Source organism: Takifugu flavidus, chromosome 19 (assembly GCF_003711565.1).
Source record: "Takifugu flavidus isolate HTHZ2018 chromosome 19, ASM371156v2, whole genome shotgun sequence".
Lineage (NCBI taxonomy): Eukaryota > Metazoa > Chordata > Actinopteri > Tetraodontiformes > Tetraodontidae > Takifugu > Takifugu flavidus.
Genome location: NC_079538.1, coordinates 1,390,327 through 1,414,616, shown reverse-complemented (window position 1 = coordinate 1,414,616; position 24,290 = coordinate 1,390,327). Strand labels below are relative to the sequence as shown.

The window sequence follows — 24,290 nt, the reverse complement described above, 5'->3', positions numbered from 1 at the left end:
CTGTGTATCTCAGCATATCTAAAAACACATCTTCACTCTCCCCTGTGGAAGCGAAATTAACCTTTAATGAACTTTATTTAGCAGAACCGTTCTCACGGAGGCGTCCATTTGCTGTGATCAGTTCATCAGAGCTTCTCAGAAGGCTGAGCTGAAGATGTGCTTCATCATTCTGCTTCATTAGGCCTCCAGCCAGCAGGAGCCTCCGTCAAACCCTTTGGGATTGTGGCTCAGGAGCTGAGGAAAAAGAATGCTAGCAGTGATTATGAGCTTCGATGGAGGATCAATTATCTCTCCATGAATAAACCCCATGAATTTGCCGTCTACAGGCCAAGAAGCTGGTTTCTGCTCGTTACTCAGTAATTCCAGCTGTTTAGCAACGTTACTTATTTTTCTTTGGGTGTGACATCCTCTCTTGATGTTGGGTTGTTTTACAGCTGATGTTTCATATCTGAGCACATTATTCTCTGCAAACTATGCTAACAATGTGCTCAAGACAACATTAAATGTTCGGTCCGTTCCTGAGCCCCAAGGCTCCAACCAAAGGAATGCGGCTGAATCCACTCGGGGCTGAACGGCAGTAATGTAAACAGGGCAGTGTTGTTTCAGAAGGTGAGGACCTGGACAAAGAAACTGAAGGTCAAAACACTGAACAGGCTGCCTGTTATATAAGTGGGAGCTATAGGTCAGTGGGGACGCAGAGCCACGCCACCACACCCAAGAGAAAGAACTCATGGGCCCAGGACCAACTCCTGACGTGTAGGATCAGCACATAGAACACCAACTGGGATATGGAGAAGGCTGAGTTACCCTTTTGAGTTCCTTTCTGTCATCTTAAGGATAAAATGTATGTATGTATAAACATCTGTAGGTACCAGAGAGGCCAAACCGTCTAAAAGTGCAAACAAATGTGACTTTTCCTCTCGTGTGATGGAACGTGTCTCTCCAGTGTGTGAACAGCTGCTGATGGGAAAAGCTACAAAATGAGAGGCAGTAAAGTGCCTTTGGTTCAAAAGTTGTTATAGCCCAACTGGTTTTAATCCAAAACGCCAGAAATACTCACGTGCACAGAGCAAACAGCCTGCTGGCTGGTTCAAGGTCTCAGTCGGGTTGTTTACGTGGACTTTTTTAAAACCTTGCTATTGTGAAATGTGAGTTCAGCGTGTGGTCGCACAGATACGCCTCTGGACATTTGAGGCTCGTTGAGCCCTTCAGCCAGACCTTTTCAAGGATCCAGAGCAAGTTGGCTGGACCCGGGCTCAGTGTGTGTCCTGTGGTATCAGGCAGCCAGACACTTGATCCTTGGGACCTAATAAAGACATGGCCCTCTCTTCTATTCAGGTTTCCAAGAAGGAATCAGTTTATAAGGACCAGGACAGCAGAGGCCAGGTCCGGGTCCAGGGGTCACTCACACAGATCAGCTTTCTCTCAGATGCTGGATCACTTTATAGTCGGTCAGTTTTTAAAAATAGCAACGTCAGATTACAACAGTAGAATAACATGAACCAACTCTTTAACTGATTACTATAGATGTGCAATATAATAAGAGCAACCCCAGGTTTCTTTTCAGCACTGTGGCCAAATTAACCAAGAGTCACAGTGTTTTAGATCCACGTATCCCGTCTTCCCTTAGTGGTGAAGACCTCATGAGCTTCTTCACTGATAAAGTTCTAGCTATCAGAGAAAAAGCTAACCAGGCCATCCCAACAACTGGACCATCACCAGATGTGCTGACTGTGGGAACATACAGGTTCTCCAACGAGCCCTTAAACTCCTTCAGCCCTATATATTTTTCTGAGGCGTCATCGCTAATTCAGAAATCCAAGTCCACCACGTGTCTTTTAGATCCCATCCCAACACATCTGTTGAAGGATGTTTTACCATTGATAGGCAGTTCTATCCTGGACCAGATCAATTGTTCTTTAGTGACAGGTTATGTACCCCGGTCCTACAAGGTGGCAGTGATTAAGCCGTTGCTTAAAAAACCATCACTGGATCCTGATGTATTAGCAAATTATAGGCCAATATCCAACCTCTAAAATTCTTGAGAAGGTGGTGGTGACTCAGTTACTGGAGCACCTGCAGAGGAACAGCCTGTTTGAGATGTTTCAGTCAGGCTTTAGAGCTCATCACAGCAGAAACAGCACTTCTTAAAGTTACTAATGATCTTCTTATAGCTTCAGATCATGGACTGGTCTCTATGCTGGTTCTGCTGGACCTCAGTGCTGCTTTTGATACAGTTGATCACAGCATCCTGTTACAGAGACTGGAACATGTGATTGGGGTTAAAGGGACAGCACTAGACTGGTTTAGATCATACTTATCTGATAGATACCAGTTTGCTCGTGTCCTTGGTGTTCCCTCATACAGTAGGGTTAGCCACAGAGTTCCTCAAGGTTCTGTACTTGGACCAATTCCTCTTCACATTGTACATGGATAAATTTTCATTGTTATGCTGATGACACTCAGCTTTATTCATCCATGAAACCAGAGGAGACAGAGAAGTTAGTGAAGCTTCAGACCTGTCTTAAAGACATAAAGTCCTGGATGTCTTCAAATTACCTCCTTCTTAACTCAGGAAAAACTGAGGACATGGTGTTTGGTCCTGAACCTCTCAGGGATAGATTAGATCACATGATCACTCTAGATGGTATCTCATTCTTCATCTACTCTGTCTGTGAGGAATCTAGGAGTAACTTTTGACCAAAATCTCTCCTTCAACTCACACATTAAAACAGTCTCTAGAAGTGCCTTTTTTCACTTGAGAAACATCACAAAGATCAGGAAGCTACTGACGCTGCATGATGCTGAAAAGTTAGTCCATGCATTTCTTCCAGGCTGGACTATTGCAATTCTTTATTATCAGGGTGTCCAAACAACTCTTTAAGAGGCCTCCAGCTGATCCAAAATGCTGCAGCCAAAGTTCTGACAGGTATTGACAAAAGAGATCACATAACTCCTTTACTGGCGTCTCTTCATTGGCTGCCCGTTCAATTTAGAATAATTTTTAAAACCCTTCTTTTGACCTACAAGGTCCTCAGAGGCCTAGCTCCATCCTACCTGGAGGAGCTAGTGATACCTTACCAGCCCAATAGACCGCTCCGCTCCATCGCTACTTTTAAGATCTATCATAGATAGATACTATCATAGATAGACAAATTATCATACTTAGGGGGTCGTCTAATCATTAGGTCACATCTTAGCTATGCTGCTATAGGCCAAGGCTGCCAGGGTCCAGAAACATGATCACCTGACAGGCATCTGTCACCCCACTGGGTCATGGTTTCCTCTCCTCTCCTCTCTCTCCTCTCCTCTCCTCTCCTCTCCTCTCCTCTCCTCTCCTCTCCTCCTCTCCTCTCCTCCTCTCCTCTCCTCTCCTCTCCTCTCCTCTCTCTCTACCCAGCCCCCCATCAGCAGGAGGGTCCCCCTACATGAGCCTGGTCCTGCTCAAGGTTTCTTCCTGTTAAAGGGGAGTTTTTCCGTGCCACTGTTGCGTGTCTGGGGTTAGGCCCAGGGATTCTGGAAAGCGCCTTGAAACAATTTTGATTGTAAAAGATGCTATATAAATAAAGATTGATTTAATTTGATTTGAAAATGCCAGCATTCATCTCTCTGTCACATGAAAACCTCACAGAGTCCAAAGGTCCGGTGGGGTGTGAGAACCAGCTGCTCCTCTGACACTGACGCGTGGTGCTGCATTTAAGGACCAAAGTCAGTGTTGGGCAAAGATGATATTTTTAAAACATTATACCTCCATTGTCTCCCACCCTTAGCTTTGAGGAATCAAGCGCAGGCTGACGTGCAGTGAGCTTTAGCAACAATGGCTGCAGTTGGTGGGGAGGACAACATCCAGGCGGCAGGACTGGACCACATCAACACTTGGAACACATAACATACTCTGGCAGATGTCACAACGGATTTACGAGTTGGCATATTAGTGAAGTATTTCTTTATAGCCTCACTGTTAAATGACCCCATAGTGGCACCAACACACAAGACCCCTGCCAAAGGGGATGTGTGAACAAAGGCACACTTTCCTCTCAAATCATCAGCTAGTAAAAAGCACAAGAAATAAAACAAAAACACATTCAAGTGTTGTTTGTCTCCAAAGCCAAAGTGCAGGTAGTCCAGGAGGAATGGGAGGGGGGTGTTCAGGGGCCTTGGAGGTGCTGATTAACAAGCGCTGGCACAAACATTCATCCTCTTAGCAAAGAGAAAAGCCGAACGAGCGTAGAGTCACTGAAATACTGGGGGGGTTCCTCCCCCGGGCCTTTCCCGAGGCTCAGGTTCATCTGGCAGGCCCGTGGAATACAGAGACTAGTTAGACGGATGACACTCTTTACTGGGAAAAAGCTCTTGACCAGAATATGGTCCAAGAATTCTGGGGAAAGGAAATGCAAATTCCTTTAGTTGGGGAAAAACTGGGAAAATTGCGGTGATCCTGAAGGTCAAGGTCAAAAGGGCCTGAAGGTCAAAACAGGGTAACGTTTTACACGTTAAAATGTGAGTGGATGCCTTTGAAGTGTATGTATTTCTTTAAAATATATTTTATTTTGTTTTGTGAGACTGATATTCATAAACTGCTAAATTGTGAATGATGAGTTCTACAAAATGTCAATTAGCTGGTCTGTAATTTTTGGAGTCACTCAATATGTTGATGCTTCTCCTGCTCCTGTTGAGCACACGGAAGAGTCTTGTTAGTGTTGTGTTGTTGAATTTAGTTGGTTTCTGTGTCATTTGGGAGGGAAGCCTTTAATGGGAAAACCAAATCATCTGTATTGACAATAAAACACTGTCTCTCCGTTAAACACCTAGAGACCCAAGGTAGTTTTCTCTGTCAACTGGACTGGGTTTCTTCTCTTGAAGACGTTTCGCCTTTTATCCAGAAGGTAGAAAACTACCTTGGATACAATGACCTGGATTATTGAGAATCTACAGAACACCTAGAGACGATTTATTTATTGTTTTATTTAGAGGGGTGAATGATGCAAAACTGATGTTAAAATCCAACATTTCCAATGAACCACAGCTGTTATTTCTAACGCAAGACAAGAAAAAAGATAATTGGACGTAAGATCACAGATGACTCAATCTCAGCGGCAGTCACTTGAAAGCGGGTGACACACGGTGATCTGGAGCAGCCTGAAGAATCTGGTCAGAGATGACGCTGATGCTCTGACGATTTTGCCCTTTTTCTCCCTTTTCCCCTCCTGCGCTGGAGCGAAAGTGGGAATCTGCGGCTGCCAACTCAAATACTGCTCATTGTCTGGGAGCAGGACACGCCGTCCATGGAAAAATCCCCTGACGCACATCCAAAAAAACAGATTTTTTTCCCATCATGAGTTGATCACAGTTTACGGCAGGTTTAGACGCCTGGATGCCATAACTGTCACACAAATTCACAGTTTTTCACAACACAATTGAGGACTACACTCTCTAATCTACAGCTGAGTCCATAGTTGCTGCAGTGCCTGAATGAATAAAGTTCTTCAGTGATCTCCTCCACAGAGATCTGGGATCTAGACTGGGATTCCATCACACGGGCCGTTCAGCCCCGCTGGATCCTTTAATAGAATACCACCATAGAACGCCTTGTGGTGTTGGCAGCTCAGTTCACATTCAGGGCACTGCCGAGGTACCCTTGAGCAAGGTATCAAGCTCACATAGGGCCCTGCAATGAGATGCTGACCAAATGCGGCTGGAAGGATCCAGCATCCTTCCCGTGATCCCTAAAGGGATTGAGTGGTGAGATTTGCATAGCTGGAAGCCCTCTGAGGGCTCTCGGCTGTCAGGAGAGGACCACCGACTGTCTTTGCACCCTCAGCCGACTCAAACGCAGCTTCCTTTGATTTTTGTTTGGATTCCTTTGATCACAATTTGCTGTGTTTTACACTTTTTCACTCATCTGCACCTGCATAAATGTCCAGATTGTCCAGTTTTAGTTTGACAAGGGGCCGCTCTCGAGATTACATACCAGAATTACTGGTACGAACGTTACATAAATGGCTGCAGCAAGTGATTAATGGCACCAGGGAGTAGCGAGGAGAGCCAGTTCCGAGAGCACTGCCAGAACCAGAGCAACACCGCAGGAATTTCTGCACTGACACTTGGAATCGTGAGCTATACATGACTCCTGGATGTCGGTTTTACAAGAATAAAATGTCACAGTGATGCACAGATTAGTGGTTGTAACCTTGTGTGGGACTCCGGGTTTAGCAGAGACATGAGGGAATTTCCAGCCGCAACTGAAAAGGTGATGCAAACTGAGTGGTGACAAATCTAAGGAACCACAAAATGATATCATTAATAAGGAAGACCTGCGCTGATCCAAGCATATACCCCTGTGGAATTCCTTCTCTAATGACTATGATTAATGAGTCTGTATCTCTGCGAGGAGAGTTGAACCACTAACTTAAGGCTTCAGGGAACATCTGGACCTGCTATTGTGGAGCACCTGTCCAAGGTGCAGTGATCCACCTGATGCCTTTATACTAGGAAATAAACTCCGTTAACGGAATTAAACCCACCAAGGCAGAGCAGAAAGGCTAACTTTGTCTCCTGACGGACTCTTCCTGTGTTACATCACAGCTGCAACAAAGCAACTCTTTGTATTACCAAGGATTTCCATCATAACCTTGAAAACAACCATGTGGCAGTTATATAACCCACAACCAGCCTTTGTGGGGTTTGCGCCTATGTTCAGATTTAACCTGATAATCAATAAACGCTCTAACGACCTGGACATGACCTGGGGGCTGGGTCAGAAATGTCATGTTCTATGGTATTGTTATGAATGTGAGATGTTATTATTTTAAGTCAGTGCAGAAAATTCAAAGGTGTTTGGTGATTTGTTACTTGGGAGTTCCTGGGTTTGTTACCTTGTTTTACACGTTTGCGCTCAGCTCGTTTCCTGGAGACTGGACCAACAAGCAGAGCGCACATTCAAATAAAGCCTCAGAAATGAGATTTGGTTTATGCTGTCGTCATGTCACTGAAGCCAGCTTTTAACTGAGCGAAGAACAAATTGTTCATTACTGCATGTTCTCCTGTCATTCTCAGCAACAATTTAGCAATAACTACATAAAGCAGTAAAGCAGGCTAAATACAGACATAGTTAAGCCATATCCTTCAACGTTCCACCATTTATTTGGAACTGGTTCCTAACTTACTGTTTTTGACACTCACTGTTTTTGAATTTGTGTGCAGCATGAACTCTAAAATAAATAGTTCTATTGTATCGTTTAACTATAACAAAGGACCCAGTGACTCAGAACTGTTTCAGGTTTCAACTATATAAAGATCTTACCACAGGTTTAAACCGCGGTGAAGATTGAACTGACCCTCATCATGGCATCAGTCGTGTATATGGGATGTTCACGTGTTTCTGATCTACACATGAGTTGTATGAAAAACAGGCACCTTCTAAGGTCAGAAAGATTCCGTTTTAAAGTTTCTGTTCATGCCTTCAGAGTGTCCCTCACGGAGAGTCACATGACCAGTACCAAAGTTCAGAAATGTCCATTATATTGGTTGATGTCCATGTGGGAATACAGGACACGCCAGAGAAACCGACACTTCATCAAACTGTCTAAAAAAGACCTTTAATTTATTGACTTTAGGTTCAACTGTGTGGAATAGAGGCTCTCCATACTCATGTTTTCACGAGTTTATAAAGTAATCTTAAGGGCAGGCTGCTGCCTCTCTGCAGATGTGTCGTAATTAGTGGAAAAACAAGAACCAAGAGTGAGACAGCAGGAACATTCCAGCTCTCTCATAAAGCTGACGGAGAGCAGTGCAGTCCTTTTCCTCAGGCCACAATAGCCATATCTCAGGAGGTCTCCTCATTCTTGACCTCACCATTTTCCTCTCCTGATATCAGTGCCCCAAAAGAGTTTCAACACAGATTTGATTGTACTTTCCATCACCAGGCAGCGCCAGAAACAGGCCTGTTGCGTAATTGTTCCGATCCATGACAACCCAGACGCTGCCATCGCGTTTAGCTGTTTGGCAGAATACGTGGGATAATTTTATAAGCAGTGCAAATTGTGCCAGAAAAGAACAGCTTTTTTCCCCTGACTGTTCACAAAAACAATCCGTGCAGAACTAATTTGTGCTCGGGCAGTCAAGGGAAAAAAGCTAGATACAAAGTTGCAAGGGGGAAAAAATTGCTAAATTGTACCACTCTTCGCCCATCTGCGGCATCAGGGGGATTAGCTCAAATGGTAGAGCGCTCGCTTAGCATGCGAGAGGTAGCGGGATCGATGCCCGCATCCTCCAAAAGTTTTTTTGTATTTATTTAATCTGGTCATGAAATATCTTCATACCGCGCACTTGACGTCCTTGAATCTTGTAAAAATAAGATTTTAAAAGCTAATCGTTTTATATAAAGTATTTCCTTATTTTCTATGACAATACCATTCAAATCATGCCAGTCATCTGACCCATGCCCGGATCCTCCATTTAGCACAACACACATGCTTGTAATTAGTGCTAACACAACTTTCTATATACACTTAACATTCTGTCATTGTAGTAGGCGCAAAACAACACAAGCGATGAATCTTTCTGTACATGCTCTTGATAGAACAGATCAACATTTTAAAATAAAACCATTCCATCTTCTCAACACCAGGAAGTGGCTAAGCATTACACAAAGTCATGTATGGCATGAGTTTAATTCAAATCAAATCAATCTTTATTTATATAGCGTCTTATACAATCAAAATTGTTTCAAGGCGCTTTCCAGAATCCCAGGGCCTAACCCCAGACAAGCAACAGTGGCAAGGAAAAACTCCCCTTTAACAGGAAGAAACCTTGAGCAGGACCAGGTAGGGGGGCCCTCCTGCTAAAGGCCAGCTGGGTAAAGAGAGAGGAGAGGAGAGGAGAGGAGAGGAGAGGAGAGGAGAGGAGAGGAGAGGAGAGGAGAGGAGAGGAGAAGAGAAGAGAGAGAGGAGAGGAGAAGAGAAGAGAAGAGAAGAGAGAGAGAGAGAGAGGAGAGGAGAGAGGAGAGGAGAAGAGAAGAGAAGAAGAGAAGAGAAGAAGAGAAGAGAAGAGGAGAGGAGAGGAGAGGAGAGGAGGAGAGGAGGAGAGGAGAGGCAAAGAGCACAGAAACACACACAAAAATACACTATACAATGGGTCAGCGGGGCTGGAGGTCATCATGCAGCTCCGAAGGCGGCGATACCTGTAAATAAATAAGGGGTGGGGAGAAGCAGAAAAACTACACAGGAATCAGCATAACTAGTCTGCTTCAGGAGGAGGAGGAGAGGAGAGGAGAGGAGAGGAGAGGAGAGGAGAGGAGAGGAGAGGAGAGGAGAGGAGAGGAGAGGAGAGGAGAGGAGAGGAGAGGAGAGGAAACCATGACCCAGTGGGGTGACAGAGGCCTGTCAGGTGATCATGTTCCTGGACCCCGGCAGCCTTGGCCTATAGCAGCATAGCTAAGATGTTAACCTAATGATTAGACGACCCCCTAAGTATGATAATTTGTCTATCTATGATAGTAACTGGAACTATAGAATTAACAACAATAAGCTTTTTCAAAGAGGTAGGTTTTAAGTCTGATCTTAAAAGTAGCGATGGAGTCAGCCTCCCGTACCTGGACAGGGAGCTGGTTCCATAGCAGGGGGGCCTGGTAGCTAAATGCTCGGCTCCCCATTCTACTCCTAGAAACTCTGGGAACCACAAGTAGACCAGCATTCTGAGAGCGGAGCGGTCTATTGGGCTGATAAGGTATCACTAGCTCCTCCAGGTAGGATGGAGCTAGGCCTCTGAGGACCTTGTAGGTCAAAAGAAGGGTTTTAAAAATTATTCTAAATTTAACGGGCAGCCAATGAAGAGACACCAGTACAGGAGTTATGTGATCTCTTTTGTCAATACCTGTCAGAACTCTGGCTGCAGCATTTTGGATCAGCTGGAGGCTTCTTAAAGAGTTGTTTGGACACCCTGATAATAAAGAATTACAATAGTCCAGCCTGGAAGTAACAAAAGCATGAATTAACTTTTCAGCATCATGGTGGGTCAGTAGCTTCCTGATCTTTGTGATGTTCCTCAAGTGAAAAAAGGCACTTCTAGAGACTAATTTAATGTGTGAGTTGAAGGAGAGATTTTGGTCAAAAGTTACTCCTGGATTCCTCACAGAGAGACTAGATGCTAATGAGATACCATCTAGAGTGATCATGTGATCTAATCTATCCCTGAGAGGTTCAGGACCAAACACCATGACCTCAGTTTTTCCTGGGTTAAGGAGGAGGAAATTTGAAGACATCCAGGACTTTATGTCTTTAAGACAGGTCTGAAGCTTCACTAACTTCTCTGTCTCCTCTGGTTTCATGGATAAATAAAGCTGGGTGTCATCAGCATAACAATGAAATTCACACAGTTGATCATGTATGATAAGACAAAGCATTGATCCAACAAAGAGTGGATCAATGCTTTAGACATGCTTTGCATTTTAGTGGACATGAGCAACATCTGTTGAAAGTTTGTTCTCACTTTGAAGGTGCCACACCAATTGGGCCAAGTTGACGCTACTCTTCTCACTGTCTTTTCAGCCTTAACGTGTCCAAAGACAGTGGAAGAATCCTGAATACAGATTTAAGCAGGGAAGGAGGGTTCTGTTCTGCCTCTGGTCCCTCAACAGAAAAAGCAAAGCACAATTCTGAGAACAAACAGCACCGTTGTTCTGTTAGAAAACGTTCATCGACAGACAGAATCATGGTTGACACAAATGAAATTCAACTTTTTGTCAACTGAGGAAAAGGACATTTTGAGATGAACCTTCTGCATTCCCAGTGTCCCCTGTAACCTCATTCAAGTCAGAAGACGTTATTTTCCTCAGGAGGTTCAAAGGGAAGCCTTTTTTGTGTGGGAAAACCAGATGGGACTTGCAGGCTCATCCATTTACAACCTAGATTTGGAAAAACAATATGGACCAAAAACCGAGCGCCCTGGATATTATGGCTGGGCTCCAGATCACGTGACTTTGGGACATTGTTGCGATGTTATCCTAAGACAATGGGCCTTTTGGAACTCCTGTGTCTAGTATGAATAAGTAAATGTGAGAGGGTGAGGAAATATGGAAGCAGCCGTCTGCAGGTTAGCTCAAGCCCCTTAAACCCCCCAGCAGCAGCTGACACACGTCAAAACAAACACTGCGCTTTCTGTTGGGGAGCTGCTCATTCTCTCGACAGTCCCCCTCCGCTGACCTGTCATGTCCACATGCACTCATATATGCACGTATCTAGCCTGAGAGGAAACACTAAGGGGCTGTGGGTTACAAAAATAGCTCTGCTCTATAGGACGAATCAGTTTATTTATAAAAAGGAGGCTGGGGTGCACGGGAAATGCTGGCTGACTGTCAGTGACAGTGGAGAGCCTCCAGAAAACACATTATTCCAAATGCAGCTGGTTTGATTAAAGTTAAGCCCCTCATGAAGCACATTTATCAGGTTTACTCAATTACTTATTGGGGGCATTTTGAGTGTGGTTTGTGTTGTTTAAATTCAGAAATAGTTGTATTTGAAGTAACACAATACTCATTTTGGCCTCATGGATTTCACTGTAGAAAAAGTGAGTCAGGTTTTGGGCACACTTCTACTCCTGCGCCTTTCAGCGTGTTTAACATCACAAGAGTGACTTCCTCAGTGTTGCCATGTGTCTGGGTTTCACTTGTGCAGAGGTTTGTAAAGGTTTGTAAAGTGTGTGCAGCAGCTGTAGAGAATTGTGTCTGCTTTTTTGTATATGTTTCTGTTTTATGTCAGAATTAGTTTAGATGTTAGGGATAATATAAGCATTAGCATGTGTAATAAAGATAAGTAGTCAGTTGACACATGGCTGTTGTTTAGATAATTGTAGGGAAGATAGTCAGGCTGAAAGTGTTAAACACCCATCTAAAACTGGACAGCATAATTTAGTGTTAATAAGTTCATCTGCAAGAAGAATGTGAACTTTGACCGGGCTATCTGGGAAACAATGGAGAACAAGGACTGTGCCAGCATCCAATGGAACTGGAAGGAGAAGACAAGGTCATCCAATCAGAAGACATCGGACTGGATTAGCATCAATAATTTGCCTGTGTGTTTCTACAAAAGACTGGGTCAAGGGCTAGTTAGGTTGTCAGACTTCATGCCTTGCCAATTGACTCTGTTATTGTAGGGTTTTGAACTGTCCCGGAGCTCTGTAATATTTGTATCTTGAATTGGTTCTATTTGCTAAATACATTTTGAAATTGGCATTTTTCTCCTTAAAGTCTTCATTCAGAGAACACGTGGACACGCAGCGATACACTCCAGAATATTGCGATCCAACACAGCACATGTTAAAGGGTGTTTGTTCTTGTTTGTAGGGGGTCACGGAGAGTTCGGAATATTTCTGTCAGCGTACCAAGGTTTCTCCCCTGTGGTCTTTTCATGGAAGAAGTGGTGAAAAGAGCTGAGCGGAGTTCCTGCCCATTCTGCGGTGACTTTACAAGGCAAGTGTGCAGGTAGCAGCGGTGAAGAGTGAGGAAGCATGAACATAAACACTTTTTGAACCGCCTTTTACTAATAGGCACAGGGGACGAGGAGTTTGTGCTGTTGCAAACACAATGACTTGGATTTTCCTTGCAATCAATCTGTCAGGAACTGTTGAGTTCAGGCTCCTAAGATGATTCTTTCCTCTTCGTGCAATTTTTTGAAAGAAACAAAGATTTCACATGCTGAAATGTGTCTTTTTGAAGCAGCATTGGTTTGTTTTTTAATGCATTGTAGCTGCCCAACACGTGTCTGAAGAGGCGCTCCGCAGGTGACGCTGTTGCCAAACGGCTAATCTTGTATGATTAGCCGTTTGGCAACAGCGTCACCAGCGTCACCTGATCCTATCTGTCCATTAGCGTCATTTTTCCAATAAAAGCATTTCAAATTTAGTCATGTATCAGAAAAGAACAGCTGCTAGGCTAGCAGCAGCTGTGGATTATAAGACAACGTTGTTATTGCTATTGTTGCCAGATGTGCTATGTAACTGTTAAAGAATTAGCATCATAGCAACCGATAGCTCTGGCAGTGAAAACATATAAACCCAACTTTTTTTTAACTTTTTGAGAAGAATTTTTTCTTTCTTCCTTTCGACAGAAAACACAATAGCAGGAAAGGCAACAGCGAAACCTGCCCATAAATCCACATTGGCTCTGAAAACGCCCCTTCCACTGTTTCCCAGGCAGTAAATGAAAACATACCTCCAAGTGCGACGTCTCGCTGTAATTTCTTCCTGCATGGCTGTGAAGGGGCTGCAGGGGCGCCTGGGTCAGGGTAGATTCAGAAAAGCCCTGGCAGAACACAGCCATCCTTTTAGCTTGTCTCCCATTTCCCTTGGAACGCCGGAATGATGTGGTTTATGTGACATGAGGCCCAGATCCAGTTCAGATTCCATCAATTAAGTGTGGCATGACGAGCCTGCAGAGACGCTGAGCTGCAGTTTTAAGGGATTTAAACAACAGCAAACTCGTGTCGTATTTGCACATTACGCTTTCAAGACTATTACATTTGATACAAAATTCACTGTGTTAGCTACAATTATGTCACTTCTTTCAAAAATAGACAACATAAATGTGATAAACATTAGCGTTTCCTGCACAAAGCCGTCCACATGAACGTGTGTGATGGTTTACCCATCACCGCCAGCTGTGCTTTCATGGAACATGACACTCTCAAATGGCTCACTAATCTTAATCGAGGAAAACCCGAAGCAGATATTTTCATGGAATCGCTTCCTGTGACAAACTCTGCCACATCCTCTGGAAAAGCTCTGTTTCAAAACAAATCCCATTTTCTCCTGATACAAGGCCCGCTGCCCCTTTATTTCTAGGCCTCAGCCAATATTTGTCACTCTAACCATTCTTCTCTACCCTTTTCCCTTCTTTCCTGTGAAAGTAGCTGCTGCTTATTTAACCTGAAAGTCCTGATGTGGGCTCATCGGGCCTAAGGGGATATTTCCTGCTATTGAAGGAATGAAGCTACCTTTTGGCCCCCCTCCCTCTTCGGCACAGGACCTCAAATATTTGATCTGTGAGTCTTAGACGGTGGAACATAATATCCTCACAGAGTTCCTCGCAGGTCACCGAGGGGCAGAGAGGGAAATGAGGGTTGGATTTCATAGTGGTGACTGGTCCAGACAGGAGGGACCGATGGACCTTCAGGATTCTCCTGTAGATTAGCACTAATTACACATCACTGTGTTCATTCCCTACTAATCTTTCTTCTTTTCCAAATTCTTTAACTTGTTTTATAAAGTTTTCACCACAGCAGCGTGGTCGAACAACCTCTGATCTGAAAATCAGATGAAGAATCAGATGATTAATCTAGATGGTGAGGATTCATTTCCAGTCGTTAATTCAAAAGAATTTGTTTGGGCAATGGCAAAGGATGAGGTGGACACTTGATGTTTTAGAGGAGATAGTAAGCAAAAACAGCATCTTCAGCAGAGACCCCTGACCTTCTGTGTGTGTGTGTGTGTGTGTGGTGTGTGTGTGTGTGTGTGTGTGTGGTGCGGGGGCTTTGGTGAAATGAAAACTTCCTTCTGCAAACGACAATGTCAATTAGTTCTTCAAAGCCTCCCATCAAGAGGGCCAACACTGGTCATCCAGCTCGGCCCGCCGGCCTTGGCAAATATTCAAGTAATTGTGATTGAAATTGTTTGAATGAGTGAATGAATGGGGGTGGTGGTCGCTCAGTGCGATGAGCTGGAGACCCCTTCAAGGGTGGACCTGCCCCCACCCAACTTGGGTAGGACCCAACCTTCCCCCCGACCTTGACAGGGGGGAAATGGTCAGGAAAATGCAACAAAATTTGTTCAAATTAAGCAAATCCATGACATAATTTAGATTATAACTCCAGGATTTAAATTTGACGGTAGTCAGAAGGCGTTTTTGCCTCTCGATCAGTTGTGTTTCCCAGCACGGCTCCCCTGCAGGGATGGGATGTCTGTCTGCCAGAGCGGCTACCCATGGCCTTATCACAGAGGCGTGTCACCTCCTCAGGGTGAGTGGCACGATAAACCCGTGTGTAGGGGAGTGTGTGGGTGGTGTGTGTTTGTGTGTGTGTGTGTGTTGTGTGTGTGTGTGTGTGTGGTGCGGGGGCTTTGGTGAAATGAAAACTTCCTTCTGCAAACGACAATGTCAATTAGTTCTTCAAAGCCTCCCATCAAGAGGGCCAACACTGGTCATCCAGCTCGGCCCGCCGGCCTTGGCAAATATTCAAGTAATTGTGATTGAAATTGTTTGAATGAGTGAATGAATGGGGGTGGTGGTCGCTCAGTGCGATGAGCTGGAGACCCCTTCAAGGGTGGACCTGCCCCCACCCAACTTGGGTAGGACCCAACCTTCCCCCCGACCTTGACAGGGGGGAAATGGTCAAGAAAATGCAACAAAATTTGTTCAAATTAAGCAAATCCATGACATAATTTAGATTATAACTCCAGGATTTAAATTTGACGGCAGTCAGAAGGTGTTTTTGCCTCTCGATCAGTTGTGTTTCCCAGCACGGCTCCCCTGCAGGGATGGGATGTCTGTCTGCCAGAGCGGCTACCCATGGCCTTATCACAGAGGCGTGTCACCTCCTCAGGGTGAGTGGCACGATAAACCCGTGTGTAGGGGAGTGTGTGGGTGGTGTGTGTTTGTGTGTGTGTGTGTGTGTGCGTGTGCGTGCTGGGGGGGGTTTGTCTATGTCAGTCTCCACTCTCATGTTGGGTGTGGGTTCCTGCCAACCTCAGGATGTGGGTGGCACAGCTCGACCTGTGTGTATACACGTTTTATTGAATTTATGGGGACATTACTCTGTTTAGGTAGACATATTTTGAGATTAGATCCCTATAAATGCCATTTATTCACTATTCTAGTGCTCTTCCTCTGCAGGGTAATGACTGGTTAATGGTTCTTAAATCTCAGCTCATTGTGTGTGTGTGTGTGTGTGTGTGTGTGTGTGTGTGTGTCTTTTATCATTGTCCAGGACATGGAAACAGCTCCGTTTTCCTTCTGCACTCACTCAGTATCTATTGTCCTTGGCTGTATTTGAACATCATTAACTATCCCAAACGTGACACTGAAAGTTTAAGTTCAACTTCCAGGAAAGAGTCGTACGTGTAAACTCTGACTCAAAGATGCATCAACGCAGAGAAAAATAACCACGAAAATGACAAAAGTCTTAAAACACAAAAGTGGCTGCAGAAATTCCCCACATTATGTTATAAAGAGTCTATCTTCCTTGAATTAGGTGCATTGCAAGCTAGCTAAGCAAATGAGCTTCCTGTTGGGTCAGTTTCAGGTCAGTTTTCCAAGGTTTCTCCAGGTTGTATTGTTTGTTGGTTTTTCTCTCAAAGTCCATCATGTTGCTCTGGTCTCACTAGCAAAGCTGATGAAACAACGCGCCTTCAGGATCTCCACACATCTGCCCTGGATCTAACCAGTGGGCCTGATGTTGGAGCCCCTGCCTTTGCCTGCCTAGAAAAGAGAGGAGAGGAACCATCAGCAAGTCACATAAATCTTATGTAACAATAATGGCAGAAATGATGTCACAATATACAAATACCCAAACTGAGGTGGTTGGCGCTGACCCTAAATCTTACAAAGCGTGGACTTGCTGTGTGCTTTGGTCATACAAGGTAACCGGTTCAGATATCGCCAGTAAAGATACCGATCAAACCAAATATTTTCCGAGACCGAGGCGTCTGTTCCATGTCGACAAAGGCACTCCTTGTGGATTGTGTTTATTATGCTGGACTGAATCCAGGCCAGCCGCTGTCCCGAGGTTCAGGACATTAAACTTTACTGTTGTCTCATTAAATCCAAACAGAAGTGATTATTTTTGTTCCTTCAGGGTGAACAAAGCATTCCCCGCCCCTGCGGGCATCCGCCCCATTCCCTCCACCGCCATGAAGAAGCACAGTGCCTGTCACCTCTGTGAGTCATAGAACAGCTCACATATACCTGGCTTTCATTCAGAAGCTATAGCCTCATTCTTGTCACATGCGCATACATGCACACACCCCTGAGACGTCATTCTTGAGTGAATTGATCGGATATGATCACATTCTTTGAGGCCTAACCGGGCAGAACCCCATGGAGCTTTGTTTCCTCGTTCTGTGGAAGTGTGTCCAGCCTTATTTCCTCCACTGAGCCCCTAGTGGAATGATGAAGGTAGAATGGTTCCCTGTGGAGTTGCTGAAACAAGCACAGTCGTACGGGAATTATGACGGAATGAGACCCTCATGTGTTCTCTAATGTTAGTTGGCAAGGAAACATGTCTGCCATGAGTCGGAGTATTTCCTGGAAGGATGTATGTTCTTTTTTAGTTTGTGATCTTTAATTAGAGAAAAACTACATTTGTGTAATACAGGGAGGAAATGACAGTGTTAATGGGATCTGCAGAAGTTACACATGGACAGTAAGAGATGCAGCAGACGGGCAGGAATATGAAGATAAATCATTAGTCGGCAAGTTTAGAATTTTCTTTGGAATCTTTTAGTTTTAACCACAGAAACGGAGTGAAACCCTCCCTTAAAATGATGCCTATGGCGACAAGGCTCATTTCACATTACATACATTTTGGAGGTAATCATGTGACTTTTATCAGGCGACCTAAAAGGTGCCCCATTTTCTGAGCAAGTGTTCTTACTTTAATAACACGCAGGATGAATCTGTGACGACCTCTAGTTAAACTTTGGTTATAGCAGCAACCAAATAAGTGGGTGGAAAAGCTCGTGGCTTCATGTGAACATGTGCTGCTGCCTCGGAGAAAAATAAAGCCCCCAAATCTTTTCAAATAAATGTTTTTGTGATGGTTAAATGATAAAAACCACTTCACTCTATTCATATCAGAAAATGGCATTTTTTAAAAGTTGATTTCAGCAGTTATTATTATTATTGTTGTTGTTGTTGTTGTTATTGTTATTATTATTAACATTATGATTAGTAGTAGTAGTATAATTATTATTATAGTTATAATAGCTATTGTTGTTATTATTCTAGTTATTATCATCATTATTGTTGTTATTTTGATTTGTTTGTTGTTTTATTATTTTGAAAACTTGAGATTTGAAAAAAATTATTTGTAATTATATTTTACACTTACATTTTTCTTCGGAAAATGTCCGACTGTGACGTCATCCACTCTCACTAAAGCACATTTGCATCCTTTGATCCTTTGCATCATTTGAGGCGAATTTTAGCAATTTCATTTTCCAGGGAACTGGATTTACGCATGATCTTATGGGATTTCTTCATCCTGTTCTTATTAAACGTCCATGTGCGCGCGCACACTGTGTGTTTATGTGATGGGCCAGTCTTTCTGATAAGAACCTTTGGGGTAGGGAGAGGGGTGGGGGTGTTGAGCAATCAGACCCGAGCTGAAACACGGACAAGAACAGAACTTCCTTCCTCGACTGCTGCTGCTGCGGGGGGGCGGACGACAGTCGCAGTCTTTTATAAATGGGGATTATGTTCTGCTCCCAGTCACCGCGTCGGCTCCGGACACAACTCGGAACTTTGGACCGCCAGCTGCTGTAACCTCGACATCATGAGTCCTTCAGCAAACCCGTGTCTTCTTGTCCTGGTTTTCCTCTGCGGGCTGGAGGAAGCGCTGCTCTCCCACACCGGCCGCTGCACCGACAATCGGTGCGTTGCGGTCTTCGTGGACTCCACTGACTTCTCAGGCGCGCAGAAAAGCTGTAAAACCTTCAACGGGCAGTTGTTCAAGTACAACATGACCACATTAGCGGACATTTTTAAGCTTCTACCCAGTGGGAAATTGTGGCTGGAGCAGCAGGAAGCCGTGGCAACTCCCCAAAACTGCTCCTCCATCGCTGTTTCGACAGATTCCTTCGCGCAGAGTTGGGAGCCGTGCCACAAAAACCTTTTGGGATATCTGTGCCAATATCCACTCACAAACCCGTGTGGACCCGTGAAAGTTGCTGGGGCCCCCCAGGTCGTTTACACCGCCCCCATGGACTTCGAGGTGCGGGATTCCCAAACTTTTCCAGAGGGAACCACAGCGATGGTGATAACAGCTGGCGACAAACATCTGGAATCGAAGCACGTCTGCTTCGGTGACCAGTGGCTGAAGGCTCCTTGGAACTGTGAGGTGATGCTCGGCGGCTGTGAACGCGGCTGCAACCAAACAACAAACACATGCACGTGCCCCGGGGAGCAAAGCCTTAACAGCAACGGCGTCACCTGCGAGGACGTGAACAACTGTGAAGACAGCGACTTGTGCACGCGCGCTGGCGAAGTGTGCGTGAACAAGGAGGGAGGCTTCGAGTGTGTGTGCAGAGATGGATTCATAGAAGAGGAAGGAGTGTGCGTGAACAACAGCATCTGTTTCGAGTGCGAGCACCAGTTGTGCGTGAAGCGCCAGGGGGTTTATGAATGCGCATGTTATGAAGGCTACCAGGTGAGAGTGGGAGACCTCACCAAGTGCGACAGGCTCTGCACGGAGAGACAGTGCCTGGCCTCGTGTGACAGGAATGCGGAATCCAATGTGCAGTGTTTCTGCCCGGCGGGGTTCATCCTGGACACCAGCAATGGCTCCAACATCTGCACAGACATCGACGAGTGCGAGATGGGGAAGCAGTGCGAGCATACGTGCGTCAACCTGTTCGGAGGCTTCAGGTGCGGCTGCTTTGAGGGCTTCAGGCTCCACGGAGAACACCGGTGTTTACCCGTGGATGATGGGCAGGAGGACGGGTCAAGCTCCACGGCCTCTTACCTCATCCCGGTCACCCCTCAGCCGGCCCTGGTGCCGTCTTACATCAAGGCCGGCAGCGTGCTGGGCATCACCGTCTTCCTGCTGTTGTGCGCCACGCTGATCTTCTTCCTCATCTATAACGCGGTGAAACGGTGCCGCAGATTTGACCTGACGTCCCTCAAACACACAAACATCGACATCTTCCACCTGCAGCAGGTCACCACCGACACATACAAGAGGTTGTCCTTGTGATCTCCTTCAATCATGTAAAGGCTTTTAAAGACGAAACGCAACACGATGAGTGGTGATGGAGAAACTACGAAACATTTCTGGGAGGACTTTTCCCAGAGGCCGCAAATCTCCCAAATGCATTTTTTAAACTGTTAATTTCGTTTGATTGTGGATTTTTTTTCCTCCAGGTATATTGGTTTAAAAACATTACACATACTGAAGTTAAATACAGTCAGATTACACCTTTGAATTAATTTGTCACATAATATTCTAATATCAGGTTAATTTACCTGGCAACTGTCGTCTTTATGTTGAGTCTAAAGCACCATTTATCATTTCCTCTTCACTAGTTATTTATTTTTTTGTTTATTTGAATGCTTTCCTGGGTGTGACTGTTTTGAAATGTGCTCTTTCATGAGCTAATGTGTTTTGAGAACCAGACTTGTCTGGTGCTGTGATTATGATCATGAATGTGAGATCCAGTTTATGGAGCACATTCCCCTGAAACTGGTCACTGTTGAACTGAATTGTGCCGCAACTACACTGAAGGTCTAATGTTCTGCTGCTTTGTGCACATCAGGTCATTAGAATTACCATGACACTGTCACGTCACACTGACCGACCATATAAATGTTCACGGCGTTACTGTATAAACCCCTGTAAAAACTCTGACATCCGCCAAGACATGCAAAAGCTGCTGCTGTATCTGTAACTTTTACTGTTCTCATAGATAGAGAGAGAGAGAGAGAGAGAGAGAGAGAGAGAGAGAGAGAGAGAGAGAGAGAGTACTAAATAAACACAAGTGAACTGAGCGCCTTGTCTCTGGTTTATCTTGCTTTAATCCTGGACCGCGTTGGTGTCGGTGCAATAACAGATTAATCACAAGATATAAATAAAAGATGACTGTAAACCTCAGCTCGTTCCAATTCCTACACATCATCTGGAAAATGGTGCCATTCTCCAGAAACAGAAAAACGGACGCGTCTCCTGTAGAGCTGCTGCTATTTTCAAGACAAGAAAACGAGTCTTTGAATTAAAAGTGTGGTCAGGGCGCCACTGGGTTCTTTAGAACAGTTTGTGTGCAGAGAGCAGTGGGGAGGGGTTTCTGCAGGGGGCGTTTGGTAGAGGCCCCAATTGCGTGCGTCAGCGTTGCGTCGCTGCGCACATGCGTAAAAGCAGCGCCTCGGGAATGACCTCCGCGGTGCCGTCTGTGAGGGAGCACAAGGCACCGCTATGGGCCGTTTAAGCTGCTTCCTTCCTCCGCTGGGGTCATAACATGGAGTTGGGGCGTTATAAAACGTGCCAGAACGTAGTTTTGTTTAGCAAACGAGCCTCGGAGCTGTTGGAAGACGCAAGAACTTAAGGAGGACGCATCCGCAGCGCAACCATGAATGATGTGACGCGGCTCATTGCCATCGTGTGCGCTTTGCTATGGGGACGAACCGGCGGCGTTAAGCCGAACAACATCTACTGCATCGGGAACCAATGTTTCACTGTTTCCAAAATTCTCGGAGACTTTAGCGCGGCGCAGAGTGAGTGTCAAGATCGGGGCGGTAACTTGATGACAGTGCGCTCCAGCGTGGCGCATGATGTTCTTTTAATGTTACTGGGAGACGCCAGCAGCCGGTTCTGGATCGGTTTACATCTACCGACGGGCTGTCCTGACCGGTCTGCCGAGCTGAAAGGGTTCCTCTGGGTGGCTGGAGACAACGAGAGTGACTTTTCTAACTGGCCGACAACTTTCAACAGCAGCTGCTCGTCCCACCGCTGCGTCTCAGTCTCGCCCGCGGATGGCTTCAAATGGACTCGAGAACCATGTGACACACGGATGGACGGGTTCCTCTGCGAGTACAGCTTCAACGAGACATGCAATAGTCTGGAAGCTGGGGCGGGTGAGACTCTCACCTATAGCACCCCTATCGGGTTCGAAGGCGAAGACCTGTTGTCTCTCCCTCCTGGGAGCACCGCCGTCCGGATGCCAACTGAGACTAAATACATCTGCTTCTCAGGACAGTGGACACAGGCGCCGTGGAACTGCGACGTCCTGGGGGGCGGCTGCGAGTATAAATGCACGGAGGATCCCGAAAAAATGCCCTTGTGTTATTGCCCGCGGGGCAAAACCATCAACCCCGAGAATGAAGTAACCTGCGAAGAGACGCAAGAAGACCCTTGCGCGTCGCTGCGTTGCGCGCACATCTGTTACGAAAACGGAGGTTCCTATGCGTGCACATGCAGCGAGGGCTTCAAACTGGCCGCGGACGGCAGGTCGTGCGTGGATTTCAACGACTGCACGGACCCGCGGCAGTGTCCCGGTGAGAACAGCAGGTGCGTCAACACCGCCGGCGGCTTCCAGTGCGTCTGCAATGACGGATACAGGTACAAGGGCGGCGTGTGCGCGGATGTAAACGAGTGCACGTCGGCCCCGTGCGAACACATGTGCGACAACCTGCCCGGTAGCTACGTGTGCTCGTGCTATCCTGGTTATAAGGAAGATCCGGAGGAGCCTCACAGGTGTAAACTCCACTGCGGGGAGGAGGAATGTCTGGCCGAGTGCGACCCGAACGACAGGTACCAATGTTTCTGTCCCGAAGGCTACATCTTGGAGGAGAGACAACCGGACGCTGTCTGCTTGGACATTGACGAGTGCTCCTCCTTCTACTGTGATCAGGACTGCGAGAACACCTACGGCAGCTATGTGTGCATTTGCTCTCCTGGATATAAGCTGGTCGACAATTACAAGTGCGTAAAAATCGAGGTTGGGCCGGACGAGGGCTCTGGAGCGTCCAGCACGCCTCCAAGCCTCCACAGAACCGCCGGATGCGACAATCCAGCCGTCAATACTAACAAGGGGGGGGATTGTGGGGATAGTTCTGTGCACCCTCTTCATTACTGCGCTGCTCATGTTTCTGGCCTATCGCGTCCTTTGTGGAAAAGGGAAGATGGAGAGCGCGGATGGAGTCAAAGCATCGGAGAACGAAGCGCACACGTTGCAACCAGTGACGTCTGACGCCTAGAAAGAGTGACTGAGAGAGAGATAAATGTATAGATAAAGAAAGAGATGATATAAAGAAAGAGAGGAGAGAGAGAAGGCAGAGAGCTGCGCGACATCTGAATGTACACATTAAAAAGCAATGACACAACCCTCCCAGAAAACACAAAAATGTGTCCGGTACTGAAACATTGGAACGTTGAATTTGTTAAAAAAATGCCCTGAAATTCTGGAATCAAAATCCGAATAATTAAGTCAGAACTGTGACATGAATTCAACATTATGTAGGAGGAAAACTCATCAAACGCGATATTTGACATTTGAGTTTGGAGTTTAAATTAAGAATTTTCAGACCCAGAAAAACGTTGCACGAGGGTGTTACTGCTGATGACGATTTTAATATTTTTTATATTAAAATGTTTAAATTGTTTTTTTTGTGATTGATTCAAAATTAAACGTGGGGTTGCAACAAGAGTTTCAAGAAAACGGAAAATATACAAAGATTTTTAGAACACACTTTTTTTCAAACTTTTTTATAGGAAAATTAAATTTTTAAAAATGAAAAAAGCGTGCCTATACCACCATCTTGTGGCAGAAGCGTAGAATTACAGACAGCCCGTTGCAGAATTGCGCGCGTGTCTCGTGGGGTAGTTATGCAGGAGTGGGACGCGACATCATGTCCCATCAAATTCTGTCAAACATGTACGATGAGATGAAATGCAATTAATGTACATTTGCAGGAAACCAGCAGAAGCAAAAGAAGGGAATCAGTTCCTGCACTAAACACGGGTTTAAGTCAGCCACTCATGAGGTGAAAATAATGTTCTTATGCAGCTCCTGTTTGAAAAATAACCACCTTTCATTGATACACGTGTCATGTCAGGGCAAATTCTCTAAATCATTTTGAAAGATGTCTTGAAACTCTTCTTTACCACAGACTGAGCAGGACTTCGTGACGAAAGCGCCTCAAAAAGAGTGCATTTAAACACGTTATGCACTGAAATAAAGTATTTGAAATGTTGGTTTCATGCTGATATCTTGCAGGTTTTCAAAGGAAAATGTGACTACATTTTGGAGAGAACTGCATTTTAAAGTGCAAAACTATTTTTTTCTGCAAAAAAGACGAGATTAAGATTAAGATTAAGATGAACTTTATTCATCCCCGTGGGGAAATTGAATTATAGTAGCAGCGTATGCAGAGTAAAGAGACAGAAAAAATAAATACAGATAAGATTAGAATGTTATAAGCATATATACAGCATATATTATAAGCATATATATATATATATATATAATATATACATATTATAAGCATTATAAGCATATATACATAAATATAGAATAGATTAGAAATAAAATTACAG

The 24,290-nt window shown here is 45.1% G+C and overlaps 2 protein-coding genes and 1 non-coding gene across 4 annotated transcripts; all 3 read left to right on the top strand.

Annotated features, from left to right (window-relative positions):
• The first annotated feature begins 8,201 nt into the window (after positions 1–8,201).
• On the top strand, positions 8,202–8,274 carry trnaa-agc (transfer RNA alanine (anticodon AGC)). Its single transcript has one exon. It is a non-coding gene; the product is annotated as a tRNA-Ala (tRNA).
• Positions 8,275–18,358: 10,084 nt separating this feature from the next.
• Positions 18,359–20,749, top strand: LOC130516083 (fibulin-2-like). Of its 2 annotated transcripts, none has more exons than XM_057016872.1 (2): positions 18,359–20,657; positions 20,700–20,749. In XM_057016872.1, exon 1 carries the CDS (start codon positions 18,540–18,542, stop codon positions 19,956–19,958), a length of 1,419 nt encoding a protein of 472 aa, XP_056872852.1. In that variant the 5' UTR covers positions 18,359–18,539; the 3' UTR covers positions 19,959–20,657; positions 20,700–20,749. The 2 variants fall into 2 exon arrangements, with proteins under 2 accessions (XP_056872852.1, XP_056872851.1); XM_057016871.1 differs by having other exon boundaries at positions 20,690–20,749.
• Positions 20,750–21,102: 353 nt separating this feature from the next.
• On the top strand, positions 21,103–23,947 carry LOC130516084 (thrombomodulin-like). Its single transcript, XM_057016873.1, is given in 2 exon segments — positions 21,103–22,727; positions 22,729–23,947. Coding segments are annotated over 2 exon segments (1,626 nt in total). The 5' UTR covers positions 21,103–21,324; the 3' UTR covers positions 22,952–23,947.
• The last annotated feature ends 343 nt before the right edge of the window (positions 23,948–24,290 follow it).